Source organism: Poecilia latipinna, unplaced genomic scaffold, assembly GCF_001443285.1.
Source record: "Poecilia latipinna isolate Pla-1442-1.1 unplaced genomic scaffold, P_latipinna-1.0 Scaffold511, whole genome shotgun sequence".
Classification (NCBI taxonomy): domain Eukaryota; kingdom Metazoa; phylum Chordata; class Actinopteri; order Cyprinodontiformes; family Poeciliidae; genus Poecilia; species Poecilia latipinna.
The window spans coordinates 441954-454553 of record NW_015113127.1 but is presented as its reverse complement, the minus strand read 5'-3'; the positions used below and the strand labels follow the sequence as shown (position 1 = coordinate 454553).

Sequence of the window (12600 nt, the reverse complement as noted above, 5' to 3'; positions counted from 1 at the left end):
AGTGATGAATTAATCTTCGCAACTGTCCACTTCCATATTTGTTATCACTTTGAGATCCTTGGGAACAGGGTAGGGGGTCGCCATGGGGTTGAGGGTGAGGGGTTGGGGGTCACACTGCTTTTTCTATTTCTATGTCTTATTCCACCTATTGTAACTATACTGTATTGTACATGTTGTTGTGGATGTAAAACAACTAAAATAAAAACATGTGATTGCAAAAAAACAAAAAAACAAAAAAAAAAAAAAACAAATGAAAAGTTTTCCAACGTGTGGAAAACACATTGAAGCAGTCACAGTTGATCAGAACTGTTTTTAACATAGTTTTTTCAGATAAGAGTCCAGAGCTGAGCTTAAACACTTGGTGACGGTGTTGCTTTCTGTTTTATCTTCTTGACTGCCCTCAGCGGTACACCCTGACATTGTTCCCTCGTGTCTTTCAGGTCGGCCCACAGCTCGACTACTTCTCTGGGGCTTCGCTTGTGGACCAGAAGGATGGTGTGATACGAACACGGCTGTGCCTCTTCCTTCTCAGTGAAGTCGAAGGTGAGGAAAGCCGGGTGGTGGATGGGTTGGGCGTTGAGCCGAATCATGCACATTCCGACGTAGACGTCGTCAATAGGAAACAGGTGGATTATTTTAGAGATGTTGTGCAGGCGTCTAGTCAACTCCCCAGAGTACACCACCCCTCCTCCGCCCGCGTACATGGGGTAGAACCCCCTGTAGAAGCTCTCTGGGATAAAATACTTTGATCTCCTCACTCGGTTGGGCAAAGCAGACCCTATCACCTCGCCGACCATGAACTCATGCAGGGTGTTGTGGGATCTGTGCTTCTCTAGCTGATCCTGGAGGTAGCTGATCAGCTTTGGGGTGTTGACGAAGACGTCATCGTCTCCCTTCAAGACAAAGAGAGGCTTACTGCAGTGGCGTGAGAACCAGCTCCAGAAGAGCACGTCCTTCAGAGTCAGGTTAAAAAACGTGTCTTTGAAATCCCACTGCAGAATGTCTCTGTGACGCTTACTTTCTGCTCTCAGTAAATGGGATATGTCTACACCCAGGTCTTCTGGAGTTTCTTTGCCCAGTAAGAATACCCTTCGGATGTATCCTCCGCCCACATCTCCGTCGCTGCCGTTGATCCTCTGTCCCTCCACCCATCCGACACGACCCCAAGTCTGTCGAATGACCCGTCGGTTCCTGAAGTTTAGCGCCGTTGACTTGATGGCAAAAAGAATCAGCGGAGGCTCCTTCTCCTGCTCTGACTGAGCTCCACACTCTCCATCTGGTTGGATGAGGATAGGGTAGTTCCTCTTGTGCATGCTGCTTGCAAATTCTCGTACCTGCTGTGGCAGTCTCTCAAAATTCTCCCTCACGCTGGCCATGCCGGTAACTTCAAAGTAGCTTTGGTGCAGCAGAGACTCGTCAGAGCTACTTCGTTCTAACAACATGTCGGACTTTTCTTTGCGGATGATGGGGTTGAAACGGTGGTCGACGTGCCGTTGAAGCCGGTTCCACAAGGCATCGCTTTGCAGATGCTGTTCCCAGAAGGTTTTAGGGACAGAGGGACCGCTGCCGTTGCTCGAAGCACCTGCGGCTACAAAATGGGGGCTTGCCAGATTTGGGGAAACCATGGCGATGTGTCTCAACACCATTGAATTCATGTGCAGATAAATGGTGATGATGGCGTAGCTGTAGAGCAGGGTAAGGCAGCAGCATGGCGTACACATGCAGATCAAGATGTTTCTCAAGCGACAGCAGCGTCGTGCCATCCAGCTGGGGATGAATAAAAAAGTTGTGTTAGTTTGGAGAAATCCAACGGCGCCAGACTCTTGATATAACCGTTCCATGTTTACCTTCGTTTGGAGTTACAATAATATGAATTATGTTACGTTTAGTCAAACATTCTGGAAAAATTCAATGCTTTGCAAACATTAATAACACATGATCTTATTCGCAATTTATCATACAACCAAAAACTTTAACGTGTTAGAATTTTACTGGTCTAGCACAAAGAGAAAATCTAAACTAATCTAAAAGATAAACTAACAGTTTAGATGGATAGTCATTTGTTTTTCCATACAATACTCTAGTGATAGTTTTTAAGTTTATTAATTAGCTTTTCACTGAACTTTTAACATATTTTTAAGATTTCTTTCAGCTGCTTAAGTTTTGGAAAAGTAAATTCTTCTTTCAGAACAAGGGCAACATGTTTTCATTTACATGTGCGGCACATGTGTGTATTTGAATGTGAAATAAAGTTCCAGCTCTGCCCAAATCATTTGTAGCCCAGGCAATTTCAAACTAGAAAGCATAATCATTCAAACAGAGTTTGTTTGTTTGTTTGTGACAGTTTGTGAAACTCAGTGAGATGATCAAAACTTGACACACGCTTTATAACTTAGGTCTCTACGACTTTGTTTCAGACAATGTGGGGCGCTCTTCGTGATCTCAGAGAGTTTGAAGACATTAAGATAATTGGCATAATGTATCCTACTGGCTACTGGCTTTCTAACCACACAGCCAGACAGAGACATAAAGAGGAGCAGCAAAAGCAAAGCAGGGAGATTAGCAGTGCCAGCCAATAACTGATATCATCCAGGAAAGGTTACTTTGGAATATTGTCTCTGCTGCCTGGAATTAGCATGTTAGCACGACATCCAGGAGGCTGTCATACAAGCAACAGTGTCTTCAGACAGAGGTCTCTTCAGAGCCGTTGAAATACTGACTGCTACTGCAGATCCTTCCTGCCTCTCTGTGGATACTTTCATCATATGAGCTGCAACATTTAATTTCCCTTTGGGGAAAATAAATCATTTTTGAGCAAAATCGAGCTGTTCACTATTGTTCTGATGAAATTAAACTTTTCCTTCCTCTTCACAATTATTTTCTAGAATTTGCTGTCTGTCACAAAAACCCAACAGGACACTTTAAGATTTATCGTTGTAACGTGGCAAAATATGAAAAAACAAACAAAAAACAACAACAACAACAAAAAACATTGAATCAATTTGGAAAACTGGGCGTATGTTGGACTAACTAAGCTTCTAGAATCATTCCTGGAAACTTAAGAATGTGGTTAAAGCACGAATTGTGTAATTTAACCTGATACTATGCTGCAGACATCAGTGATTTTTATTTATTTCTAAAATAAATAAAAATAACACATCAGAGTAGCAAAATAGAGAATTCACATTTAGAGTGCGACGATATTTTGGAGTAACTTTAGTAGGAAAAACTACACCAAAAAAGGTGGAATCATTACAAATAATCAGTAAAACTTGTTTCACAGTTGCTTTTTCCTCATCACCTTGCCTGTGACATCCACTTTGCTATAAAGCCACACCTTCAATTTCACAAAGTTGGTGTAAAATCACATAAAAAAGAAGAAGAAGAAAAAAATACTCCACGCACTGTAAAAGTGTAAAACACACTCATGAGGTATTTTCTAACTTCTAACAGAAATAATTTGTCGATCAAAACTTTGTGCGACTGTGAATGAAAAGTTTCCTCACCCGTTTCAAGCGGAGTCCTGCTGGCTCAGTGAAAACTCATCCGTTTACTGGAGCTGCAGGCGTGAAGTGGAGGCGTTCCGTGGCCGACGGAGCTGAAACTAGAACTGACCTGTGAGGTGGCTTTGGATGAAAGGGAATTTGTCAGACTGCTGATGGATACACCCACCATCAGGCAGACAGAAACCACAGAGCAAGAAATACGATGTTTCTATCTCCAACACTAATGGCCCAGGGTGAAACCGCCGGCCGGACCGGAGGCGGGCCAGTCGCCGCTGTCAGGTCGTCTTTAATCTAAATACAGTTTACAGCAACTTGCATTATTAGATTTTACTTCTAAAATTGACAGGGTTTTTCCTGCAGGGCTCGTTGTTTGCTTCTGCATTGTTGTATTATTTGGTCATGGCCCTTGGCAGAGCAATTGAATAATTGAAACGTCACATCATCCAATTATAAAAGGAGTCTTACAGCTTGCAGGAAACCTCCTCGTTGGCATTCCTTCCATAGAAACCCAAATTCCCACCAAACGAGTAGGCCCGTCTTCCTGCGGAGACGTCATCCCGTTGAGCAGACATTCCCGCCGAAGCCATGCACTCTGCAGGGCGAAGAGGAATCAAGAAAAACTGATTTTTAGAATGTTTGTCCCCAAAAACAACAAAAAAACAAACAAACAAACAAAAACCTCTGACACTTGTATTGCAAAACTTGTAGAAAGAAAAACCAAGGCCATGAAAATTTCCAGAACAAGAATGTTTTAGCGGTGACTGAGACGGTTTATTGTTGTCAAAATAGAAGGTTTTCACCACAACTGCAGGACATTGTTTTACGTGTTGCAAGTTCGGAGGCGAGGGGCCTTTCCCACATTTACTGATTTGGATTGAAATTTAGGGGAATCTGCAGGAGCCAAGTCAGTGGTGGTGTGCTCCTCAAAACCACGTGTTACAGCATGAGTGTAATTAATGAGACCGTTTTAATGGGGCGTTCTATTTTTAATAAATGTGAAAAAAAAATCTCAAAAACCTTTTTTTTCCCCCCAAAAACCCATGATCCGGTTTTTGTGTGTAGAATTTTGAGAGAAGAGATGAATTTAATACAATTTGGAATAAGTCTGTAACAAAGTGTGAAAAGTTGAACCTTTTGACTGAAAACTATGAAGTGATGTAGTTTAGGGTTGTTTACAAGGATGGGGCCCCAGGGCTGGAAACTGCTTTGGTGCCCCATCCACCAAAGAAAAAATATTTTGCTAATGCAAATTACAATGCGTCATTAGGTTGCTCTGTACATAACTGGGTATGAACTGATGATAGTAGGCCATGTTATCAAAAAAATAAAAATAAATAAAAATCTAAAACTTCATTGTTTTCGAATACTTGAGTTTTGTCATGCAAATATAAAATTTTATTACAACTCACCTGGTAAGGGCCTACGACCATAACTTATCATTTCTCGCATCAGGCGTCACTTTTCACATTGACATGTCTGTGAAACATGCGTTCATTAATATAAAAAAAAAATTAAAAAATTTAAATCTAAGAGATCTAAACTCCTAAAATAATTGACACCCTCTCAATACAAGTTGATGGATGGATGGATGGATGGATGGATGGATGGATGGATGGATGGATGGATGGATGGATGGATGGATGGATGGATGGATGGATGGATGGATTATAACTTAAGTTGCTTTCTTTTTAAACCTTTTTGGTTTTTCCATGTCCTGGATGACTGACAACATATAAGTAGATTAAAAAAATGAATATCTGGGAAGTATCATAACTTAAACCTAACACTCAAAGCACCAGGGTTTTTAGAGTAAAAATATTCAGATTTTATTTTGTAGTATTAAAGGCTCTATGTTGAAGATGGTAAGAAATATATATTTTTTACTGTCAGCTGCTCTGACAGTAAAAAATAGGAGGAGCCCTTCACCCCCTCCCGAAATCTCCCACTCCTTGTGAGGTTTTCATCTCGTTTCTGATCAGAAACAAACTTCTTAGCCGAAAGAAAATCATCTTAAGTCTAAACCTGACAGGCTTATGAATAATTTTAGGCTTACTTGCACATATTAGATAACTCTTCTTGAACACTTGTCCATCATAGGCTTGCAAACAGTTCTGAAAATGTTCATTTCTAAAAAGAATACAAAGAATGTACATTATACTCCAGTAACTAACATTTCATAAACCAAGAGTTCAGTTCAGATTAAGTTCAAGGTAAACACTGCCCTCTAGTGATGCAATGTGAAACTGGAACCCCATTCTTAACTTTTTTTTTTCCCAGACTCAACAATCTGTCACTTTTCTTTCTTTTCTTTTTTTTTTTTTTTTGGGCAACTTTTGCAAAGATGACAGGACGTTTTCAAAATTGTAGGAATAAAATTTTATTTTCCATATGAAGGGGTGGTTTTGGATTTTTCTTCTTTTACAAGTAGTATGTTTTTGATAAAACTTGCAAAAAATTTCCTAGCATATTCCAAGAATGATGGACATGAAGAGAAGGGGAATTTATTGCTGGATGTTTAAAATTATGACATTTTTTTTTTACTTGTTTATTGTTAATATTCTTCTTTCTTTTTTTTTTTTTACTGAGTGGAAAAACAATTTGCTTGCTGCTTTTTCCATGCACCCAACTACCAGTACCACTAGGACATGCAGGGGAGGGGAGGGAGAAAAGGGTGGAGCTGGAAGTGAGGGTAAGGAGAGGGAATTGGCAGGTAAAAAAGACAAACTGCTTGACAAACAAACGTTGAAGGGCTGTGTGTCTCTCTCTCTGTGTGATTGTGTGTGTGTGTGTGTGTATTAAAGTTTGAGTGTGTGTCAGTGTGTGTATGAGTGACATTTATGTGTGTATGCGACAGGTGGGTGGGGAAGTGTGGGGTGAGGAGAAACAGGGTGGGGACGGGGGAGAGAAGTTGTTAAACATTTCGACTAGCTCTAGAAGCACACTATCCTCACTTGCTGATTTTTCCATGTTGTAAAATCCCGGACTGATTACAGTGACAATACGATAGAACTATAGGCGGAACGTTTTTTTTGGGGGGGGGGGGGGGGAAAAATACCCAAATGATTCACCTCTACTGGGATTCCGAGCGGGATTTGTCACCTTGTTTTTTTTTTTTGTTGTTTTTTTTTTAAAGATACTCTATATCTCTGATCCATGCATCGTCTGTGGAAGGAAAGAAAACAGAACCTAAACAGGGGAACGAGTTCTATGGGACACAGTGACGTTCATCCTCAAAGAGTCTCCAAGGGGTGGAAGAGTTTTGGTCGGCCTAATGTGAGTGTGCTGCTCTGTGTGTTCCAGACGAGGGGTTTAAATTTCTCCGCTGGTTGCTTTCGGATGGTCTTAAGATGGTGAGAGGAAGACATGACGGCGGGAGATGGTGGGGAAAAAACCCCCAACAACAACAACAACAACAACTCCTGTCAGGCGCCATGACGAAGCAAAAGAAGCTCAGGCGATCAAAATGTCGGAATCACAACTGAGGACGTTTTAACCTGGATTATCACACACACCGCCACACAAGTGTGCTTTGTCGCCTCTTAATTCACGTCCAAGCTGTGCCACCCACTACCGTGACGAAAACACGTGGAAGTTTGGAAAAGAAAAGACAAAAACATCAGGTGCATCTCAGTAAATTCAAACGTCATTCAAATGAATTCAAAAGTGAAACTCATATGGTCTGTCAGAAGCTGCGTTTCCTTTGACCAATAATTGCGCAATTTCAAATTTGGAAAATAAATTTGCTCAATGGAAACACGCCATTTAAAAAAACAACTAAATTTTTGATAAGACGTTTTGCATTGAAATTGGTTTATTTTTGAAAAACTGCAATGGGAACACTAATCATGCCACACCAGTCATGAGATCGACAATTGGTTGTTACCACTGGCGCAAAACACTAAGAAGAAAACAGGAAGTAGTGGCATGTTTTTAACGACTCATGTAAACAAGCTTATTCACATGTAGGTTTAATTGCGTTTCTCATTTAATGGGAACACAGGAATTACAAAATTTTTCCCCCCCCCCCAAACATTAGCAGAAATATCGACAAAGTTTTGCGCACATTTCTAGCAGAAAAGAAGCTAGAGTTTCTCCTAGAAACTACTACTACTGGAAGTGCGTTGGGGTGTCAAGTCCTGCCCAGAGCCGGATTTTCAAGGATGTGGGCCCCTGGGCTGGAGACAGTTTTGGTACTCTATCCGATAAGGAAATATTCAATTACTAATGCAAACTACAGTGAATCAGTAGGTAGTCCTAAACACCAGCAGGTATGAACTGATGCGTCATAGGTTTAATACGTCCTCAGCCAACAACTCCATGTTGTTCCCAAACAAATCTGTTATTACTTCATAATGTTCAAATACTTGAATATTTATATTAATAAAAATAATAAAACCCACATGATTTGGGCCTACGTGTTCTACATAAGGTAGAGTGTTTGCGAAACATGCATTCAGTAAAAAGAATAATAAATAAAAAATAAAAGAAAATCTTGGGGCACCCAAGATTTTTGGGTGCCCCCAATTTTTGGGGGGCACCCCTCCTCCCTATAAAATTGGGGGCCCTGGGCTATTGCCCCTGTAAGCCCTTTCTACAGTGTGGCGTAACTCCTGCGGGAAAATGAATAAGAATGGAAGACATTCTGTACTGACTGGAACTGATAAGCACAGCGGACTCACATCAGCAGAAACGTCACTGGACCTTAAGCAGAGTGGATTCTGAGCCTCTCTGCTCAAACTCTGGGACACTGACTTCAAAGTGAAATGCAAAATGCACAGCACCTTTTGTATTTTCATTGATGGTCGTTGCTGGACAACTGCCGAATCAGACCCTCGCTGTGAAGGCCATAATATAGTACTCCTGTTGCACATTCGTTTATTGGCATGATGCCAAAGCTCCTGCATCACTTTGCATGCGAGATAAACAATTTGATCACTTTGGATTTGCAAAAATGGATTCTGAATGCTTTTATACACCATGTATAAGCAACATGTGCAATCGTTATGGAAACAAGACAAACTCCTGGAAACTGGAAGCTAGCCATACCTTCTGCTGGGCCACTAATTACTTAGAGGAATAACCTCTAGATTGGTATTTGATCCACAAATATGGGAAAAAATAATAACATAAAGACATGGTAATGTCAAGGCAAAAGTAACTTGCTCCGCTCTGTGAACTCCACACTCTTGATCCCAATTAAAACAGCATTCAGAGAGGGATCAAAACAGGTTATTCAAAGATTAGCATGGACTTGATGTTTCACAGCGAACACAGAGCTGGGCATGTTTACATTTTAAATCTTTTCAAATTGTTTTCTGTGATATTCTAATTTTGGAAACCAAAATTTTGGGCTCTCATTAGCTGTAAGCTAGCCTAGCCATGACCTTCCTGCACATTTCCACTCAATTATGATCTCGCTTCACAGCACAGCTCTGTTCGAAACAAATAACACAGAACAAGGTGCTTATTCTTACCAGGCTAGCTGTAAGCTACAATCACCATAATTCAATTCAGCCATGGACTCTGATGACATTTTAAATGTTATAAAGTCGATAAAGTAAAAAACAAGCAGACTACAATTCTGAAACAACGCAGGAAAATCAACGTCTTCGTTCACAGCTTCACATTCTTTTCGCTGATTGGCCCAGTAGAAATCCTACCGGAGCCAATCCTTGTAAACGGGAGAACTGTCTGAAGCGAGAAGATTTTAATGGAGCGGAGAAGCACAGGAAGGCAATGACCAGGCTACTAAATGCTTGAAATGCGTCGTTTTGTGTGCAACGCCTCTTCATAATATATGAGTTCCACTTTTCGAATTGACTGAACCGTTTTGATGACATTGTAATTTTCTGAGCTGCACTTGGGAGCCGGGATGACGTCGTCCTCTCGGTGTGGGTGTGGCGTGAGGCAGAATTCCTAGCAAGGCCCCGGATGTGCCCTCAGCACAACGGCGTTCTCCGACTTCACCGCCAACATTTTTGGATAAAACATCTACACGTGCTCACTTACATACTTACATACATACAACTTTTTGAATATTAATAATAAGAAAAAAAAATCTGTGAATTTCCAATACCGTTCCCAACTTCAGCGCCCTAAACTTGTGGCTATGAGTCTTTTTTTTTTCTTCTGTTAACTTGACGGAAGTGAGTGCGGTTGGGCGGTGGTATGGGTTCTGGCCTCGTGGACTGATCTGATACTGGGATGACGGGGACGGTGGAGGGGGCCGGGGGAGGCTCGGTCTGCTGCGAGTCGTTCGGCTGTGATGCGATGGGGAAAGTCCTGAGACACAGTGCGGCTCTAAGCTGCTGGCATAGGAAACGGGCGGGGGGCCAGGCAGTCCACGGGAGGCCAGAGTCAGGCTGGATATTACAACTGGACTGGTCGGGTTCAGTTCGGGTCGGGCGGCTCCCTGGCTCGCGCGAGGGAGGTGCTTACAGTGCAGTGGAGCTTCTGGCAGCGTGGCGACCGGCGGACGCGTCAGGTGAGGGACCGCAAACTAGGCTTTATGAAAATCTCACACACACACGCACACACTAATGTAATGACAGCACCCTGAACATCTACACGGATATCTGAGGTCGCCGTCCCTCTACATACGACACCTGACCGCCCTTCTTTCCGACAGAAACTACGAGAAGATGAGTGACGGGCAGCAGACATGGACGCGGCTAATGACAGATGCGTGTTCGTCAGAGGAATCCACCCTACACATCCGGCTGGACCACCGCGCGGGGCGAACTCATGTAAACAGACACCTTGTACACAGAAGGAATCGATATTGCATGATGACATAATCAGATCACAGTTCAAAAAGAGGAAGATCCCAAATCAGAGCGAAACATAATAATAATAATAAAAAATAACAAAAACAAACCCAAACCAAAGCATTAGGAAGGAAGAGGGTTGGTCTCTATAAAAATGAGGAGTCTTTATAAGAAAAGCTACAAAAACTCAACGGGACCTCCGACTTCAGCATACAGCAAAAGGCACCACAATATTATTCTATTTATCTAACTTGTGAAAAAATTGGCACGTAATTCTCCTTTTTTCATCTCTCATAATGCTGTAAATCAAAAAACTTTACATATAAATATCCCCCCGTTATAAAAAAAGTCTTTGCTGTTAGCTAGTAGACAATTTTTGCTGAAATGAAAATAAATATTTCATTTGTTTAGAATATCTGTCTGTTATACAAAATAAAAATATTTCTCCTAGGTGCAGGTCTCTAGTCCACTGGTTCTGTGAAGGAGGGAGGAGAGGAGGTGTGTGAGGTGGCGGGGGTCGTGGCGGGACGGGACAGGACGGGGGTGTTATGGGTGGGTGTCGGGGGAGGTCCGGTCTTAAAGGGGCATGTTGTCGGCTTTGGAGCGCTGTGACTGGGAGCTGCGGCTCTGCCCGTTGCTGCGCGCGCTCGGCCGACTCAGCCCACGGTGAGTCCGTGTGTCCGCGCCGGACGACGAGCGGTACCCCGAGCCGGTCAGCGGCTGGTCCATGTTCATGTTCTGCATACTGAGGAAAGGCGTGCTCTCCCCGTGAGCGTCCTCATCCTCGTCCTCTTCCTCCTCCTCCTCCGACTGACTGAAGCTCTGCGAGCTGTAGTCCCGAAAGCCCGCTGAGCGCTGGGACGTGTGTCCATTGAGGCGGTTGCGCCGCGGCCGGCGCCGGCTCCGGATGGGTTCCCGGGAGGAGGCATACTCTTGCGTCGTCTCGTAAGCTTCGTCGTCCGGGAGGTGGTAGGGGCTGGACGGTAGACTTCCTGTGCTCTCTGTCAGGTAGGGCCGCCGGGGTCGTCTGGGCTGCCTGTATAAACTTCCGTCCTGGTGCGAAACAAGGGGAACGAGTCAGAGAAATCTGATGTTTGCTGAGAACGAAACTTCAGAAGCAGTTAATCGATAAAATATTCGATAAGTATTGGACATCTGCAAATCCTTGAAATATTAAGTTGGTGCAGAAACTTCAATGTATTTTGCAATATAATGTAGTGAGTGACAAAAATATTAATCACAACACATATTTTCACAGTGTTCCAATTTTTTTCCCAGCTCCTAGGCTTTTGCACATCTTTTGCCTGTCATGATAGAAAATTCCACCTGGCGGCCCGTCACTTTGAAAAGCACTGTTCTGACCAATCACGATCTTTAAAAAGATTAATGATTTTGGCTCAAACCAAATTTTTGGTCTGCAAAGTTGCTAGCGACAAAGTTGCTGAGTTGGGCAACAGGGCAGTGACTGTTGCTAACCGCACACACATGCAGACGTGACATGGTGGTCGTTTCTGTCAGTCGGACACAGAAGTCAAAATCACAGTTTTCAGATTTTGTTGTAAACAATTTTGAAAATCCTACACCCTTGTCTTCCACTTCACAGTAATGTACTTTAAGAGGTCTTTCGTTCCTCGTCTTGTTTCCCTGCTACCGTCTAATGACATCGCTAAGCGTGCGTCATGTCTGCCTACGTACTTCGGGGCATCTTAGCAGTGGTTGGTCGTCGTCTCTGTGGTAAGCCGCGGCAGCAGGGGGCAGGGAGAGGGCGTGGCTTGTGTTGGGCGAGGTGATCTGGAAGGTGGGCACCTGGGGCGGCAGAGGTGGGTAGTGGAACTCCACAGGAGACAGCCGCGCCGGCGTGGTCAGCGCCGACACGTATCTGGACGGAGAAAATAAAGACAAAAAGCAAACAGAACAGTAACTGAAGCAGCAGAAACCATGAATCTGACTCTCAAATCAAGATATTTTAAGATATTTGATCTCACATGGCTGCTGAGCGAGTGTTTAAAGTACCGATACAGACATTTCCCCATGACTGTGATGAATTAGTTTTATCCTTCAGTTACCGCTACATTTGTGTAGCTATAAATTCAAATGTGAGCTGGGTTAACTTTTACCTTGTTGTGTGTTTCTACTAAAGTGGTTTAAGAACAAGAAAACAGAAAGCTGGATGGAAACATCTCTGAGACGTCAGACACTGGGTGTTTTCACACCTGATAGTGCGGTGGACTCAGTTCCATTGGAGGTCAAAGGTGCAACATTTGTTACATGTTCAGCTGCTGAGTTTTGCTTTCACAGTGCACTGTACCAAACGATACAAGCCACTT

General features: G+C 43.0%; 2 protein-coding genes and 1 long non-coding RNA gene across 5 annotated transcripts in view; 1 reads left to right on the top strand and 2 right to left on the bottom strand.

The window, feature by feature from the left end:
* Positions 1-290: 290 nt before the first annotated feature.
* On the bottom strand, positions 291-4754 carry LOC106952405 (N-acetyllactosaminide beta-1,3-N-acetylglucosaminyltransferase 2-like). Its single transcript, XM_015040491.1, has 2 exons — positions 3507-4754; positions 291-1767 (listed from the first exon to the last, which is right to left on the bottom strand). The coding sequence occupies exon 2, from the start codon at positions 1761-1763 to the stop codon at positions 351-353; it is 1413 nt and encodes a 470-aa protein (XP_014895977.1). The 5' UTR covers positions 1764-1767; positions 3507-4754; the 3' UTR covers positions 291-350.
* Positions 455-2970, top strand: LOC106952407 (uncharacterized). The gene is made up of 2 exons (XR_001425979.1): positions 455-543; positions 2418-2970. It is a non-coding gene; the product is annotated as an uncharacterized LOC106952407 (long non-coding RNA).
* Positions 4755-6049: 1295 nt separating the features above from the next.
* Positions 6050-12600, bottom strand: part of nrg2b (neuregulin 2b) — a 77721-nt gene continuing 71170 nt past the window's right edge. For all 3 annotated transcript variants that reach the window (XM_015040488.1, XM_015040489.1, XM_015040490.1), the window contains 2 exons: positions 11969-12152; positions 6050-11326 (listed from right to left, as the gene is read on the bottom strand). In XM_015040488.1, coding sequence (XP_014895974.1) covers positions 10850-11326; positions 11969-12152 — 661 coding nt within the window. In that variant the 3' untranslated portion in view covers positions 6050-10849. The remainder of the gene's footprint in view (positions 11327-11968; positions 12153-12600) is intronic.